Genomic DNA, 16592 nt, shown 5'->3' with positions numbered 1-16592 from the left:
GAGCATTTGTAAAACAGTGTTACAACCATTGTAGACAGAAAATTATAACTGATATTATGAAGTCATCACACAATAACAGAAAATGTCTGCAAGTTAAATGATTTCCTCTACTATTTCTGAACCGAAATAGACTCTGGTCACAGAGTTTTCTCGGTATTGTATGGTATGTTTGTAACAAGAAAAACACCCATAGAAGGAAAAATAGGAATGCTTTCTTCTGTTTTCAGGATGTAATTCATCCCCTATGGCAGAAAACTCAAGGAAAATAAAAATGCTAACTCAGATATTACAAAGGTTAAAACAATTCCACAGATTAATATTACCATTTCAAATATGAAGACTATATGACTAGACAGGATGTTAATGACTTGACATTTGAAAATTTATTAAATTTATTTTTAAAGCAGGTCGGTTCCTCCTTTCAAAAGCATGAAGCACGTGGGAGTTGGAATAGATCTGCCCAAGGCCGCCTAACAGATTTTACATGGAACTGGGATCCTCCAGGGATTGTCCTAAATCCACACAATATTCTGAAGTCCTGGTTTATGCACTGGGACCTGTGTATTAGCAGATGCACGTGTGAATAATGTACTTATATTCATCCATCACCTTCATGACTCCACATCTGTGGGGGCTGCTGCTGATCAATTATTCCACCGCAGGAGGCAGGGAGGGAGGGGTTTGGGCCAGCACTGACCTCTCTTCCAATCAGGGCCTCAGAGCAGTGCACTCGGGAAGTCAGCTGGTCCCTCTAGACGGAGCCTCTGTGTGAGAATGTTTGGCCTAATGTGGCCATGCTGGGAAGTCAGTGTGATTACCCGTGCTAGGTGTGGGGCAGCGTTCATAAAAGCAAATGGAAATGTGGTCGCTAAGAGGCACCATCCACATTCAGGATCTCTCCCATCTATCTAATTCTTGTATAAAATATTAGCAAAGTCAACTTTAGTGAAATACATTTACCTTCCACAAACAAAAGCTCAACTGTTTGTTTAAAAAAATTAGGATTTGTTGAAAGAGCTAAATTCACATTCAAATGCTTGGAAATGTTTTTATTATCTGAGGTTTCAGAAAGGAAGTCTCCTCAGGAAGAATGAGGATTTTTGCCTTTATATCTTAGTGCCTCTTTTCCTCCCCAAGGAAAACAAAGTTTTTATAATGCTTATCTTTTTATCATGAACTTGATTTTTTTCTCAAGAGTACATACATAGTACTTTTAATTTTTTAAAGCTTCTGATGTTATACCTGGAGGTGTGTTGCATATTGTCCTAACTGATAAATCTGCGACAAATGTAGCCACTTCGTTTTGTTGGGGAGATTACAGAGTTGTGATGGTAGCTGACCGACCACTTATTTAATGATGTGGTAAGAAACATATGATGAGAGAGTAAAGTTAAATTGATGATTTGGGCGACCTCAGCCAGGGCGCAGTTTACGTGGCAATTACACCGGGATCATCTGAGTGTAATTGGCAAGTAATTTTGTAAGTGAAGGAACATGACAGCTCATTTACATGGTGTTCACTGAGGAAAATGTGGGGACATTTATCAACTACCTCTAAGCGAAGAGTGATTGCGTCAGAATGCTATTGGCAGCTTGAAAGCTACATAAAAGTTTTTTGGAATGAATCTTGGTTCATTTACTCCCTGAACATTTTATTAGGTGTGTGCTGTGTTCCACACACACTGTCCTAGGCACTAAGAATACAAAAATGAGTGAAAAGCTCTACCCTCGAGGAACCCATGAATGGGATGCAGACAGTCATCAGTAGTCACACGACAGCGTGGTAGGTAGAGGTGCGAGTCTTGCACTGTGGATGCTGAGGAAGGGCTACTTGGAGGATGGAAGATGGTTGGGGAAACCTCGCTAGAGAGGCTGACACCTAAAATAAATGATAAAGAATGAAGCGGAGCTGAGCCAGGGTAAGAGGAGAAGGGCTTTCCAAGCAGAGACACGAGTAAGAACTTAATATTGAGGAGGAAGATTGTTGGTGTGAGCCAGAGTGTGAAGCAGTTCAGGCACATTTCAAGGTGCGCATGGGGCCTGGCTAGGATCTTAGAAGTCTCTGTAGGTCATGCTAGAGACCTGACCTTGTTCTTCAACCTTGAAAAGCCAGGGGAGGGCTTTAAGAAGAGTCTCTTTTTCAGAGTTGTTTTATAGACAGACCATTTTGGGTAGTAAAATGTTTTTGTTGAGCTATTACAATATGCCAGGCTCTGCTGTACAGATACCAAGGCATTTCATCCTCACAGCAACCCTATGAAGTTGATAGTAGCATTTCCCTCTTTTCACAGATGAAGAAACAGAATGTGCCATAGTTGCTCAAAGTTAAACAGTGGGTGATGGAAGAGCTAGGGTTTTAACCAAGCTGTCCATCTCCAGAGCCTATGCTTATCACTGTTGCCCTGCACCATGTCATAGCCCCTTCATGCAATGGACTGGAACTCCCTGTTTTGGGGTGCACACTCCCCACCTGCTCGCTAGACTGTGAGCTCTGTGAGGTGAGGGACTGTACTAATCTTGTTCACAGCTACATGCTGACAGCCAAGGACAGTGCCTGCTCCTTCAGAGGCATGGCAGAAATAAGTAATAATGCAGTTCTGAGGGCTTATAACTGGCAGCTGTCAAGGTGTAAGGGATGATGAGGAGGGCCTAAATCAATGGTAATATTAGTCAGTAGAGAGAGGTGAGGATGAAGAAATAAATTGGCAAGGCTTGGTGGTTGAGTGGATGTGTGGATTTTGGTCACATGTTATTACGTCTCTGATTTCCAACTCCTACATTGGAGAGGTGCCTTGGCAAAAGAATCTGAAGCAGAGAGAAGTTCATGCTACTATTCACAGAGCCCTCCAGTTCCTGAGAAGACTTGTTGTGGATTCAGGATGGGAAGTTAGAGGGAACTTACCTGGGATACTTAAAAATTTCAGGGCACATCTGCCTGGGATGGTTGAGAGACAGAATTGCCCTGGGGTAGATGGCCTTTGGGGTTCTTCTGCCTTTGAAAGTTTTCTGGTTTAGAATAAATAAAAATTTTCCTGCTCTTCTGGCCAAGATAGAGGTGTAAGTAGATAGTCTTCGCTTTTACCATAAAAAGGACATACAACCAATTTAAAAACAAAAAAATATCAGAAAATTGAACTGTATGGAGGTTCAACAACCAAGAAGTTAAAAAAACATTTGCCCAGACTGGTAGGAGGGGCAGTGATGGGAAGCAGGGGCAGAGAGGGTGAGAGACAGGGAGGTGGCTGGCAGACCAGGATATCCCACATTCACATGTGGATAAGCCAGAAGAAACAACCGTGGAGCAGGACAGACTGTGTAATCCAGGGTTCCAGCATGAGAAACTAAAGCCTCAAAACTTCTGGCTGTAAAATTCTGTGGGAGTTGCAGTGGCAGGAGAAGCTCTCAGTCTCCTAAGAGAGTCCATTGGAGGGGCCCACAGGATCCTAGAATGTACACAAGTCCACACACCTGGGAATCAGCACCTGAAAGGGAACAATACATTTGTCGGGAGCAAGGGAAATGACTGAAAGTGGGGTGAGAGGCAAGCAAGCAGCATTGTTCCCTGTCTCCTCCCCTACATACAGTGTCACAATGCAGCAATGTGGGTTGCTCTGCCCTGGCAAATCCCTAAGGCTCTGTTCATTAACCTGTAACAGGTATGCTGAGACAAAGGCATACGGCCCAAATGAAAGAACAGATCAAAATTCCAGAAAAAGAACTAAGCGATTAGGAGATAGCCAACCTATCAGATGCAGAGTTCAAAATACTGGTGATCAGGATGCTCACAGAAATGACTGAGTACACTCATAAAATAGAGGAAGAAGTGAAGGCTAATCAAAGTGAAAGAAAGGAAAATATACAGGGAAGCAATAGTGTGAAGGGAAGGAAACCATGACTCAGATCAACAATTTGGGACAATAGGAAGAAAGAAACAGTCAACTGGAACAGAATGAAAAAACAAGTATTTAAAAAAATGAGTAAAGGCTTAGGAATCTGGGACAACTTTAAGTGTTCCACCATCTGAATCATAAGGGTGCCAGAAGAAGAAGGGGAAGAGCAAGAAATTGAAAACTTATTTGAACAAATAATGAAGAAACTTCTCCAGTCTGGCAAAGGAACTAGCCATGCAAGTCCAGGAAGCTCAGAGAGTCCCAAAGAAATCGGATCCAAGGAGAAATACTCCAAGACACATAATAATTAAGTTACCCAAGATTAAAGATAAGGAGACAATCTTAAAAGCAGAAAGAACAAAGCAGAGAGTTACTTACGAAGGAGTTCCCATAGGACTATCAGGTGATTTCTCAAAAGAACCCTTGCAGGCAAGAAGGAGCTGGAAAGAAGTATCTAAAGACATAAAGGCAAGGATCTACATCCAAGATTACTCTATCCAGCAAAGCTATCATTTAGAATGGAAGGGCAGATGAAGTGCATCCCGGATAAGGTCAAGTTAAAGAAGTTCATCATCACCAAGCCCTTATTATATGAAATGTTAAAGGGACTTATCTAAGAAAATGAAGGAGATCAAAAACTATGAACAGTAAAATGACAAGAAACTCACAACTATCAACAACTGAACCTAAAAAACAAAAACAAAAAATAAGCCAACAACTAGAACATGAAGAGAATCACAGAAATGGAGATCACATGGAGGGTTATCGGTGGGTAGGGGGAGAATGGGGGAGAAGGTACAGAGAATAAGAAACATAAATGGTAGGTAGAAAATAGACAAGGGGAGGTTATGAATAGTGTAGCAAATGGAGAAGCCAAAGAACTTATATGAACAATCCATGAGCATGAACTAAGGAGGAGCCAGAATACTGGAGGGAAGGGGGTACAGGGAAGAGGGGGATAAAGGGGGAAAAAAACAGGACAACTGTAATAGCATAATCAATAAAATATACTTACTTTTTTCCCAAGCCACCTATCTTTAATTGCCTGGTTTAAGATAAAACCAAAGTGTCCAAGGACTAGAAAATATTGAGTCCAAATGCATGGGTTGTAGGTAAGGAACTGAAGCCTAGAAAGGTTAGATGACTTGTCCACGGGCACATGCTTAAAGCAAAAGGAAGACCCCTATCATTGGCCTCTCAGTCCATGCTCCCTCTTCCCTGAATCTCAGACAGTAGCTTCTGGGTTTTGGCGTCTCCTGTGTCAGGCCTGTGCAGGCCAGTGACACAAAGCTGAGGAGAACCCAGGCTCTGCACTTGGGGCGTTCAGAGAGCCTCGGCAGTATGACAGTATGTGTCACTTGTCACCTAAAAATGCCATGTAGTGCCATTTAACCATTTATTACATAGATCATTTGGAAAATGAATTTGAAAGTTCACAATGACTCATTGTTTAGGCCAACTCATGGCACTGCTTCGATGCTTTACAGTCATAATCTCTAATTCTTACAGCAACCCAGAAGTTAGCTGGTACTATTTTCATTTTATGTTTCAGGAAGCTGGGGCACTGAGAATGCATGCCGTCGACCAGACTGTGTTAACTCCAAGTCCTACCCTGCGCAAATGAAGTTAACTATTTGTTGTGTTTCCCTACAGCCTTCTTTTTTACACACTCGGACTACTCACTTACACAGTTATTTTATCAGAGATACAGTTGTGAATCTTCATTTTTGGCTTGTAATGTATTCTATGTATTTTCTGTGATTTTACAGTCTTCATTTTACTGGTTATGTGTCTAATCAAGTTTTAAGTAAACAAAGAACTGTGTAATAAAAATCTTTCAATTGTTGGTGCACGTGGCATTTGGAAGGTGTATTTTGTATCTCGAGAACCATCTGACCATCCTCTGTGGATGGTGTTGGGAAAAAAGAAACTGCCAGGTGCTATTCCTGCAGTGGGGGATCATGGCTGCCCCCCCAACCCCCGCCCTAGGGCCCTCTGGGCATGCAGGATGGTGCAAGGCACAGCTCGGAGTAGGGCCTCAGGCAGTCTGAGGCAGGCAGCGGGTGACTTTTCGGTCCTCTGCTTTTCTGACTGAGCATACGTTCTACCTCCTGCCCTTGTAAAAAAGCAAGTTTTCATTTTCTTAGGATAGTAAAAAATCTTTTGTGTGGAGAAAAAGTGTCATCAAATGCCTTATTCATCAGCGTATATACTATCTCTTTAAAATGACAGTGGGAGTAAAAGTTCATCAGTTCAATATGTCTTTCACATTTGGAGACTCCTGACTAATAACCTCTGGTATTTATCATCAGAACAGCCAAAGAACTAAATTCTGGCACATACTGCTCTCTCACACTGAGAAAAACTTAAAAAGACAGAAGATTTTCTCCATTTTTCCTTCTTCCATTCATCTAGAAGAAAAAGCATATCTTTTTTTAATTAAAAAAAATATGCGCATGCGGAAACATCTGGCCTATATTACCATAGCAGCCTCCTAAATGACCTCCTTGTCTCCAGTTTGTCCTTTTAAAATCAACTCTACTCAACAGTCAGAAAGATTTTTCTAGAACACAGAACGGTACCACTCTCTCACCCATATTGTTGACTCTTTTAAAAAAAGATTATGTATTGATTTTTGAGAGCGGGAGAGAGAGAGAGACAGACAGAGAGACACACGGAGAGAGACAATGATTTGTCATTCTGTTTCTCTTATTGATGTATTCATTGGTTGATTCTTGTATGTGCCCTGACCAGGGATTGAACCCACTACCTTGGCATATTAGGATGATGCTCTAACTAACTGAGTTATGCAACCAGGGCTCATTGCATCTCCTTTCATGACTCTTTGATTTGTATATCCACAGCTCTCACCTGCCCTGCTTACACCCTGTCTCAGTCACCGACTGCTGGTTGTACCCTAATTCCTGCTGCAGTAAAGGCCATCTCCAGGCCTGTGTACAAATCAGTCCTTTTCCCACAAGCTTCCTGCCAGGATCTGCAGAGCTGGCTCCCTGCTTGGGGTCCCACAGCACCTACCCAGCATTTGTCAGACTCATGTGGAATATAGCCCACAGTCTTGTTTTTACTTAGCCAGCATGATACTTGTTTTTTTTTAAAAAACCTCATCAGGCAGAGCATATCATTGTTTAGTTTGCTTAAGGCCCCACTGCTCTCTATTCTACACCAAACCCTAATTACACATTTACTCTTTGAAGGGTCCTATGAGGCTACTTGATCTGTTATTTTACCCAGTAGACTATACACTAGCTGCATGTGCCAAGGTTTTCTATAAACTTCTGTATCTGTAGGCCTGGCAGAGACTGCTCAATACATATCTATTATATTAATTTATGCTTTAAAAAAGGTTTTAAAAGACGCAATAACTCCTTTTAGCCTTTCTGTTCACAAATGTCATAAAACTCAGGAACCTCATTGGACCTGGCAGGGGCTAGCAGTATTGCATGGGGATGACTGAGGTCTGTGTTCGTGACGTAACGCTGCTAAGACTGCACCACTCTGGACCGTCAGCCTCTGAATGTGATTATGGTCTTTTCTACTATTGCCTATACCTGGACATCTATTCTTATGATCCCTCATGAGAATTATTCTTCAAATTTGTCATAGTTTTGTCTATTGAGGCATTTATTTCTTTAGTTTCATTTCATATCCACATGATCTCTACACTCCCATCAAACTGGGTTCTTCAGAAATGGAATAAGTTTAGTTGCAGCATTTTATTTGCTTCGTGAGGTTTGATCAGAATTGGAGAACAATCAGTGCGACTACTCCAATTTCGGTCCCACCAAAGAGTAATGTACCCAGATCTGTACAAGCTGGTGAGGCTAGAGGGTGCAGTAATGGAAATATCAATTGGTCAACCACAGATAACCTAGTCTGTTGTCTCAGTCATGGAATCTTCCATTCCTGAGTTATTCTCTTCTGAGCGTTTACTCACATGCTACCTTAAAGACACTAAAAAAGATGTGGTGTCCAACAGGACCCAGCTTACCCATGTTTACAGAATTCCACATCACCAATGACATAAGTCTGTGGTATCTGTCCATGGCAGTGTTGTTGACGTAAATTGAATCTCCGGAAACTGCCCTGAATTCAGGGAGGGCCATGGGTGTTTCAGAGGGACTGTAAGTCATAAGGCATTGCTGACAAAATGTTAGCACAAGAATGGAAATACTACCAAGTATCAAGTTCAAGGAAAATAAAAAGAAAACCTTTTTGTCTGAGTTCCTTCTCTACAAAGGAGGTAGGAGTGAATGGGGAGAGCTTATTGTTGAATGCTTTAGCAACCAGGGATTTCATTGACAGTTTTGTTAATGTGCCTGCTTGGCTGCCTTCTCAGAGGCCCATTGTGAATATCTTAGTTGGTATCATTAATGGTTAATGGGTGCACCCGAAAATCAAGCAATATCGTACCATTTGGACAATAGTTATTTTAAAGGGTTCTTTTCTATAGCATCAAGCTTATCAGCTTATCTTTTTCCTAATAATAAATACCTCATCTTTTCCAATTTCCTAATCAAATGCTTCCATATGCTCTTGAGGCAGAACCAGATCCAGCTGCATCTATTCTATAGTCTTGGCTTCAACTATGTCAAATATCCAACCTACTCGCAGGCCCCTGGGCTCTGTTCTGCTCTGAAACATAGCCTGATGCATCTCTTTGGAAGCTCATGGTTACCCGCCATTTAGCACAGGTGTATTGTAAGCAAACAGCTCAAAGAGCACACTAGACTAAATTTACAGTTATGAGGAAACATCCAGAATAGGTTTCTTCCTAAATTTTGGCACCATAGCAGTGATTTTCCGTAGCACCATAGCTGTGGCACACTGTTGTGCTGCAAGACTTTTTAAAACATGCGATACCTGACTATTCAGTCAGGGGTACTGACTTCTTTTCCCTTAGATTGTCAGATTAAAAAAAATGACAACAACTAACACAACAATAGCTGTCTCTTGTGAATGAATCAAAGTTATACCTATTTTTGTCAAATCAGCAAAAAATATATATCTTGTGTGTACCACAAGATTTTAGTCATTAGTTTGTGTGTGCCCCGAGATGACAGAGTAGAGTTTGAAAATCACTGAATTGTAGGATTGATCTTAAGTGTTTTCCTTTTCCCCGAGACACACAGGCACCTCCTTATGCGTGGCATTACTTCAGAGTTGAAGATTTCCACTGCAGTGACAAAAAGTAGGTGCAGCCATGTTTTGGCTATAAAATAGATATTTAACTTTTCATAGATATTATGTTGTATGGATTGACCAGTAGCATCAGGCTTCCCGTATTTGGCCATATTTTATTTTCTTCAGCCAAATACCTGTAACTGAAAGAAGAAAATACAAGAAATAGTGAACAACCCTTGGGAAAACCTAATCCTCTCTCTTTCTGTCATACTTGCCTGAAATTTTGCTATTTCCTATGCCTCTAGTCAGGCGAATTTTTTCTTGCATTTTTAAAATATATTTTATTGATTATACCATTGCAGTTGTTGTTCTATTCCCTCTTCATTTCCCTCCACCCTGCACACCCCCTCCCCCACCATTCTCCCCCTTTAGTTTATGACCACGTGTCTCAAGTTCATTAGATTCTATATTTCCCCTACTATTCTTGCCCTCCCCCCTATCTATTTTCTACCTACTGTCTATGCTACTTTCTGTACCTTCTCCCCCCTTCTCCTCCTCCCACTCCCCTGTTGCTAAACCTCCATGTGTTCTTCATTTCTATGGTTCCACTCCTGATCTAGCTGTCCTCTTGGTTTGCTTTTGTTTTACATGTGGTTGTTGATAACTGAGTTTGCTGTCCTTTCACTGTTCATATTTTTCATCTTCTTTTTCTTAGATAAGTCCCTTTAACATTTCATATAATAAGGGCTTGGTGAACTCCTTGAATTTGATCTTATCTGAGCAGCACTTTATCAGTCCTTCCATTCTAAATGAAACCTTTGCTGGATAAAGCAATCTTGGGTGTAGGTCTTTGGATTTCATGACTTGGAATACTTCTTTCCAGCCACTTCTTGCCTGTAAGGTCTCTTTTGAGAAATCCACTGACAGTCTAATGGGAACTCCTTGTAGGCGACTGTCCCCTTATCTCTTGCTGCTTCTAGGATTCTCTCCTTCATTTTCATCTTGGGCAATGTAATTATGATGTGCCTTGGTGTGTTCCTCCTTGGGTCCAACTTCTCTGGGACTCTCTGAGCTCCCTGGATTTCCTGGAAGTCTATTTCCTTTGCCAGAGTGGGGAAGTTCTCCTTTATTATTTGTTCAAATATGTTTTCCACTCGTGGCTGTTTCTTTCCCCCTTCTGGTACCCCTATAATTTGGATGTTGGAATGTTTAAAGATGTCCTGGAGGTTCCTAAGCCTCTCCTCATTTTTTCGAATTCTCATTTCTTTATTCTTTTCTGGTTGGATGTTTCGTTTTTTCTTCTGGTCCACTCCCTTGATTTGAGTCTCAGTTTCCTTTCCATCACTATTGGTTTCCTGTGCATTTCCCTTCATTTCAATTAGTTTAGCCTTCATATGTTCCTCTAATTTGTGACTATAATCAACCAGTTCTGTGAGCATCCTGATCACCAGTGTTTTGAACTGTGCGTCTGAGAGGCTGGCTATTTCTTGGTCACTTAAGAGTTATCGGCTCTGGGGCTTTGAGTTCTTCTTGAGACATATGTTGGACTGTTCGTGCCTGTTCTGTATGAGGAGCGGAGCCATAGGTGTTCACCAGGGTGGGGCAACTCAGTCGCTGGGTTGTGATGCTGTATGTGGGGGCAGGGTCAAAGGAAATCGATGGCGGTCCCCTCTGTCTCCTCCCGCCACTGGGACCACCTGGTCCAGCGTGAATGTGCGACCTTGGTCAGCCTGCCCCGCACCCTCACTGGGTTCACTGCTGGGGCCTGTGCAGTTCACCGCTGGGGCCTGCAGTGTCCATCTCACTGCTCACACCTCTGCTGGTTTATCTGCGCGCGAATGTGTGACTGCAGTCAGCCTGCCCCGCACCCTCACTTGGTCGATGATGCTACCCTGGCTGCCTGCGTGCCTGAGTCACCTGGGTCACCTGGGTCGCAGATCCTTCATGCCCAACCCTGCTCCGCTGCTGGCTCCTCCCCTCTTACCGTCCTGGTTCGTTGTTGTTGGACTTCTGTATAGTTCAGTTTTCTGTTCTTTGGCTATGTCTTTGTTTACTAAACCCTTGTTGTATTCAAACTTGGTTATGGGAGAAGGCACAGTGTTTCCACCTATGCCTCCATCTTGGCAGAAGTCCCCCTAGTCAGGTGAATTTTTGAATCAGGTTTTTTTTTCAGTCAAAATTCTAATTTTTCAAAGCTCTCCTTCACTTGTAGCGTCTTTTGACTTCTGATGCTCTGCTTTTCCTTCCAAGCTTTAAGAAGTCTGCCTTTCTCCACTAAGAAAAGCAGGGCCCAGGCTCACCACTGCACATCCAGGATGACTAAGGGTGTACTTCCTTCTCCTGGTAGCACATGCAGATGCCGTATGGTGCCAGAGACCATGCTATATGTGCCCTCAATGGCTGTCACCTGGCACAGTGTCAGGAATAGGCAAAATACATGGTTTATAAATGAATGAATGAATGAGAAATACCAGATTTCACAATTTATGGTTGTTTAACTTCTTTTTTAATCCAAATTGCATTCCAATTGGGACTGTATCATCTCAAACTTCTTCAAAAATATTTTTTAGTACTTTTTATGGATTAGGCTATTACAGTTTTTCAAATTTTTCCGCCTTTATCCCCTTTCACCCTTCACCCTTCACCCTGCACCCTGCACCCTCCAACCCTCCAACCCTCCAACCCTCCAACCCTCCAGCATCACCACACCTTAGTTCATGTCCATGGGTTGTACCTATAAATTCTTGGAGTCCTCTGTTTCTCATACCATTTTTATCTCTCTCCATCTATTTTATGCCTATTAATTATGTTTCTTCTTCCCTGTACCTTTCCCGCTTATTCCTTCCCTTCCCCCTCCCCACTGAAATTCCTCCTTGCGATCTCCATTTCTCTGATTCTGTTCCTGTTCTAGTTGTTTGCTTAGTTTTTGTTTTTTGTTGTTTTTCTTTTCTTTTAGGTTCATTTGTTGATAGTTGTGAGCTTGTTATTATTTTACTGTTCATATTTTTGATTTTCCTTTTCTTAGATAAGTTCCTTTAACATTTCATATATTAATGGCTTGGCAATGATGAACTCCTTTAACTTGACCTTATCTGGGAAGCACTTTATCTGCCCTTCCACTCTAAATAATAGCTTTGCTGGATAGAGTAATCTTGGATGTAGGTCCTTGACTTTCATGACTTTGAGTACTTCTTTCCAGCCCCTTCTTTCCTTCAAGGTTTCTTTTCAGAAATCAGCTGGTAGTCTTATGGGAACTCCTTTGTAGGTGACTGTCTCCTTTTCTCTTGCTGCTTTTAAGATTCTCTTCTTATCTTTAATCTTGGATAATATAATCATTATGTGCCTTGGTGTATTCTTCCTTGAGTCCAACTTCTTTGGAACTCTCTGGGCTTCCTGGACTCCCTGGAAGTCTGTTTCCTTCAGCAGATTGGGGAAGTTTTCCTTCATTATTTGTTCAAATAAGTTTTCAATTTCTTGGTCTTCCTCTTCTCCTTCTGGCACCCCTATAGTTTGAATATTGAAATATTTCAGGTTGTCCCAAAGGTTTGTAAGACTCTCTTCACTTTTTGAAATTTTTGTTTCTTCATTCTGTTACAGTTGGATGTTTATCTTTTCCTTTTGTTCCAAATCATTGCTTTGAGTCCTAGTTTCCTTCCTCTCAGTGTTGGTTCCCTGAACATTCTGCTTTATTTCACTTTGGGTATCCTTCATTTGTTTTTTTTTTTTTTCATTTTTAGACCAAGCTCAGTCAGATCTGTGAGCATTTTGATTATCAGGGCTTTAAATTCTCCATCAGAGAGGTTGGCTATCTCCTCATCACTTAGTTCTTTTTCTGAGGTTTTGCTCTGTTCTTTCATTTGGGCCTTATTTCTTTGTGTTGGTGCACTTGGTAAGTTGTAAGGGGGCGGGGCTTTAGGTATTCACCTGGGCAGGTCAACCCTCTTTGCTGCACTTCAGTGCTGCCTGTGGGGGAGGGGTTAGGGAGGGAATGGTGCAGCTCACCTGCTCATCTAGCACACTTTCCAACAGACTCTCCTGTGAGACTGGGAGTTTCTCCCACCATGGGAACTGCTGTAGTCCCCTGTCAGCTCTGAGTTTCGGTTTGCCCTTAAGTCAGCCCCATCTGTGCAGCCAGCAGCCCTGACAGCCCAGTCTGCCACCTTACAGGTCTAGTTGTTCTGGATGATTTTTTCTTTAATTCCTTGGTTGTTGGAGTTCCATGCAGTTTGATTTTCTGGTGCTTCTGGTTGTTTATTGATTTTATATTGATTGTTAGAACTCCTTTTGGTTGTAGGAGGAAGCAAAGGGTTTCAACCTATGCCTCCATGTTGGCCAGACAAAGACTCTTAATACTGTGTCTCAGTGGTTTTAGTGAGAGCAAAATATGTTGTATATTTTGGAGCCCTATCACAGAGAAGCCAAAATTTAGCATGTATAATTTCAGAATTCATGCTCTTTCTAGTTAGTCAAGTGAAGGATGAATTTTTATCCTGAAGTCTAACCATTGGTTGAAGAGACTGGTTAATATGATCCCTCTCCATTGCACCTCTGTCCTGTGGTTGGAAACCCTTATAACATTTCAGAGACGGAAGAATATTTGGAAAACCATCTGTATTTCTTGAAATATTAAAATGGAAACCTTCACCTTCAGAGAGTGCTACTGATATAGTTCAACAGATAGCCACTGTCCCTGCAAACACTTGCCAAACAAGTTATATGTGACATGAGTTAGAGATAAATGTGAAACTGGCTATCCTTTCTAGTTGGTAGCCAAGTGCAGGAGTAAAACAGAAGACAGTATGATATGTTCTACAATAGACACATGTATAGAGAGCAGAGGTAACAGAGAGAGGGGGGTAATTAACTCCATGTGAGGCATTAAGGAAGGCTTCTGAAAGAAATGTCAGCCATGACAGCAGGTTTTATTTTTAGGATGACTGTACTGAGTGAAAAGTGCCCCTGATATGCTTGATTTATTCATTTATAAAGCAATGGCACATTGTAAGAAGTAAAATTTTAAAATCAAAGATTTGAAACGTGTTTGATTCCTCAACAGATCACCCAAATCCATCTTGATATTCTATGGTTTGCATGGTATCTGAAAAATAGAGCTGCATTTCTACTATATTAATGGATTTATATATGTGTACAGAAGGCTAATATAATTTATGCTGCGGATTTTTTATGGTTTATAAATAGTGCTATCACTATCATTTTTAAAAAGTGAAGAAAAGAGCTCAGATGTGCTGGTAGAAACCCAGTGTATATTATAGACTACTGCTACTCTTGATATAGCCTACGGGCTGTGACTTTTCATAAAAACCTAATGAACTTCTAGATTTGTCAGCTGTTTCCAAACAGATGTACTCTGCTAATCTAATGGAAACATTTTGAGCCCATATCCCAAATATCAATAGCTTTTAGTGCTGCAAATTAGTTTGTCTATTGAGTAAATTGGACTCTGCAGTTCTTGGTAAAAAGTAGCAAGTGATTTTGTATGGATATTTTATGTAAACTGCCTCACCAGGATTTGATGCTCATGTTTTTCCTTGCAGAGTTTCAAGTTGAATGTAGACAGTCATTGTGCTCTCAAGGAAGCTGTGGAGGAGGAAGGACACCAGCTTCTCGAGCTTATTGCATCTCACAAAGCAGGTAAATCCTCCTGAAATATTGCAAATCTTTATGTCTCCAGACTATTAAGAATGAAGAAGCGTTGCTGTAAATTACTGCGTATATTCACTTCCTTATGTATTATTAATATTTACATTATCAGATTGACCTTCAAGATTTATAAATGTTTCATATACTGCATACAATGCTGTGATACTTATAAGATGAAATACTGCCTCCAAATGGTCTGCTCATTTTATTTGGGGCTTGCTGTTCGCCTGAGTTTCAATTGAAATCACATTCCTGAAAACTTCACATTGACATACTTTTTGATGTAGGTGCCCTGGAAATAACATTAAGATAATGAATGAGAATTGTGCATATAGTTATAATGCATATGTGTTAGAATACTCATAGGTATCATTACAGATAGAAGGCTGACATTCTAGAAAGATCTGATTATTTTCCTGTCAGTTCACATGGGTGAACGCATGTTCTTTGCTGGTCATTGCATTAGCAGAGTTTTGGCCTTACCCCAGTTCTTACCCCAGTTTTAATGTATTTATGAGGAACAGATTATAAATAAAAAATAGTTTTGCCATTTGGTTATAGTTATCCTGGTAGTAAAAGACCATAAGACAGGATGAATTACAATTTGGCTCTTGCTTTGGGCTTACACAGCTAAATAAGAGAAGAGCAGCATTAACGGATGTGCTAATGCTAAAGACTGCTGTCTTAATTATGGCTCATTTACCGTGTTTCTCATCAGATTAACTTTACCTAGCTCCATACATCTTTCCGATCACTTTTAAGCCTCCACACAGATACACATAGGAACTTTTGTTTGGAATGGGAAGCTTTAGTTGGTAATTTTTCCATATTATAATTTTTGTTGCACGTGCATTTTTTTAGTCAATATACTGAATTCAAGTTAAACCCCAAGCCATTAATCTATGTGGTTATACTGTTTTTGTGTCCTTATGCTCTATATCAGATCAAAAATCCCCAGTGTCTATTTTGAGTGAAAATGCTAATATGGCAAGTGATGGTAATGACCGTTTCAAACTATGTTTATTGTTTTAAATAACGCTCTGATCTACTAAATAATAATGGTGCAGATGCAGTCAGGGCCGTAACTTGTGCTTTGCCCTTTTTCTGGAGAAGGACTGAAGGACATGCTGCGGATGATTGCAAGTCAGTGGAAGGAGCTGCAGAGGCAAATCAAACGGCAGCACAGCTGGATTCTCCGGGCTCTGGACACCATCAAAGCCGAGATCCTGGCCACTGATGTGTCTGTGGGGGATGAGGAAGGGACTCGAAGCCCCAAGGTAAGTAGCTTGAAGTGTGCCTTATTTCCTCTTACTCCTGTCTTTTTTTGAACCAGGTACCACTGAAGTTTTCTTTCTACCCCTAAGGCTTTTGTTTCCTAGTGTGTAAACTGTATATGTCTGTCTGTCTGTCTATCTATCTATCTATCTATCTATTTATCTACCTACCTATCAATCTATCATTTATCTATCTACCACAAAATGAACTGGCTTACTTTAAAACAATAGAAAAAGCCTACAATGTTCAAGTTTCCTAGGAACAGGTCTTTTTGTGAAAAGTGACAGGGTAGGAGGGGGACAGCACTTTAGCAGTAGGAGAAAGGGGGACATAAAACATTTAGTAAACAAAACATAAAGCATCTTAAACATGAATAATCAGAATGATTTTAAATTGTTTTGTTGCAACTATAAATCACTATAATCAGTGCAATCACTCAGCTCTGACATCCATTAGCCGCTTGGTTACAGCAAATTAACAAAGAAGAGAGAAAGTGATTCATTATCTCATTCTTGTTAATGACTATCAGATGCATTGCCTAATTAGGGGATGGTCATTGTAGTGGGAAGAAGGTCATATGCTTTGCAACAAATCTTTTTGCTCTGAGTGTAAGTTCTCCATAAT

At 40.9% G+C, this 16592-nt stretch overlaps 1 protein-coding gene across 6 annotated transcripts in view; it reads left to right on the top strand.

Annotated features, from left to right (window-relative positions):
- The window catches only part of AKAP6 (A-kinase anchoring protein 6), a 481121-nt gene that overhangs the window by 243858 nt on the left and 220671 nt on the right, over positions 1-16592 (top strand). For 5 of the 6 annotated variants that reach the window (XM_037050256.1, XM_037050257.1, XM_037050255.1 and 2 more), the window contains exons 6-7: positions 14588-14684; positions 15804-15970. In XM_037050256.1, coding sequence (XP_036906151.1) covers positions 14588-14684; positions 15804-15970 — 264 coding nt within the window. The remainder of the gene's footprint in view (positions 1-14587; positions 14685-15803; positions 15971-16592) is intronic. The other variant, XM_037050259.1, reaches the window with a different exon arrangement.

Source organism: Sturnira hondurensis, unplaced genomic scaffold (assembly GCF_014824575.4).
Source record: "Sturnira hondurensis isolate 20B ecotype Veracruz unplaced genomic scaffold, ASM1482457v3 Scaffold0006655, whole genome shotgun sequence".
NCBI classification, from domain to species: Eukaryota; Metazoa; Chordata; class Mammalia; order Chiroptera; family Phyllostomidae; genus Sturnira; species Sturnira hondurensis.
Note: the sequence above shows the minus strand (reverse complement) of the source record. Positions and strands in the feature narration are given on the sequence as shown.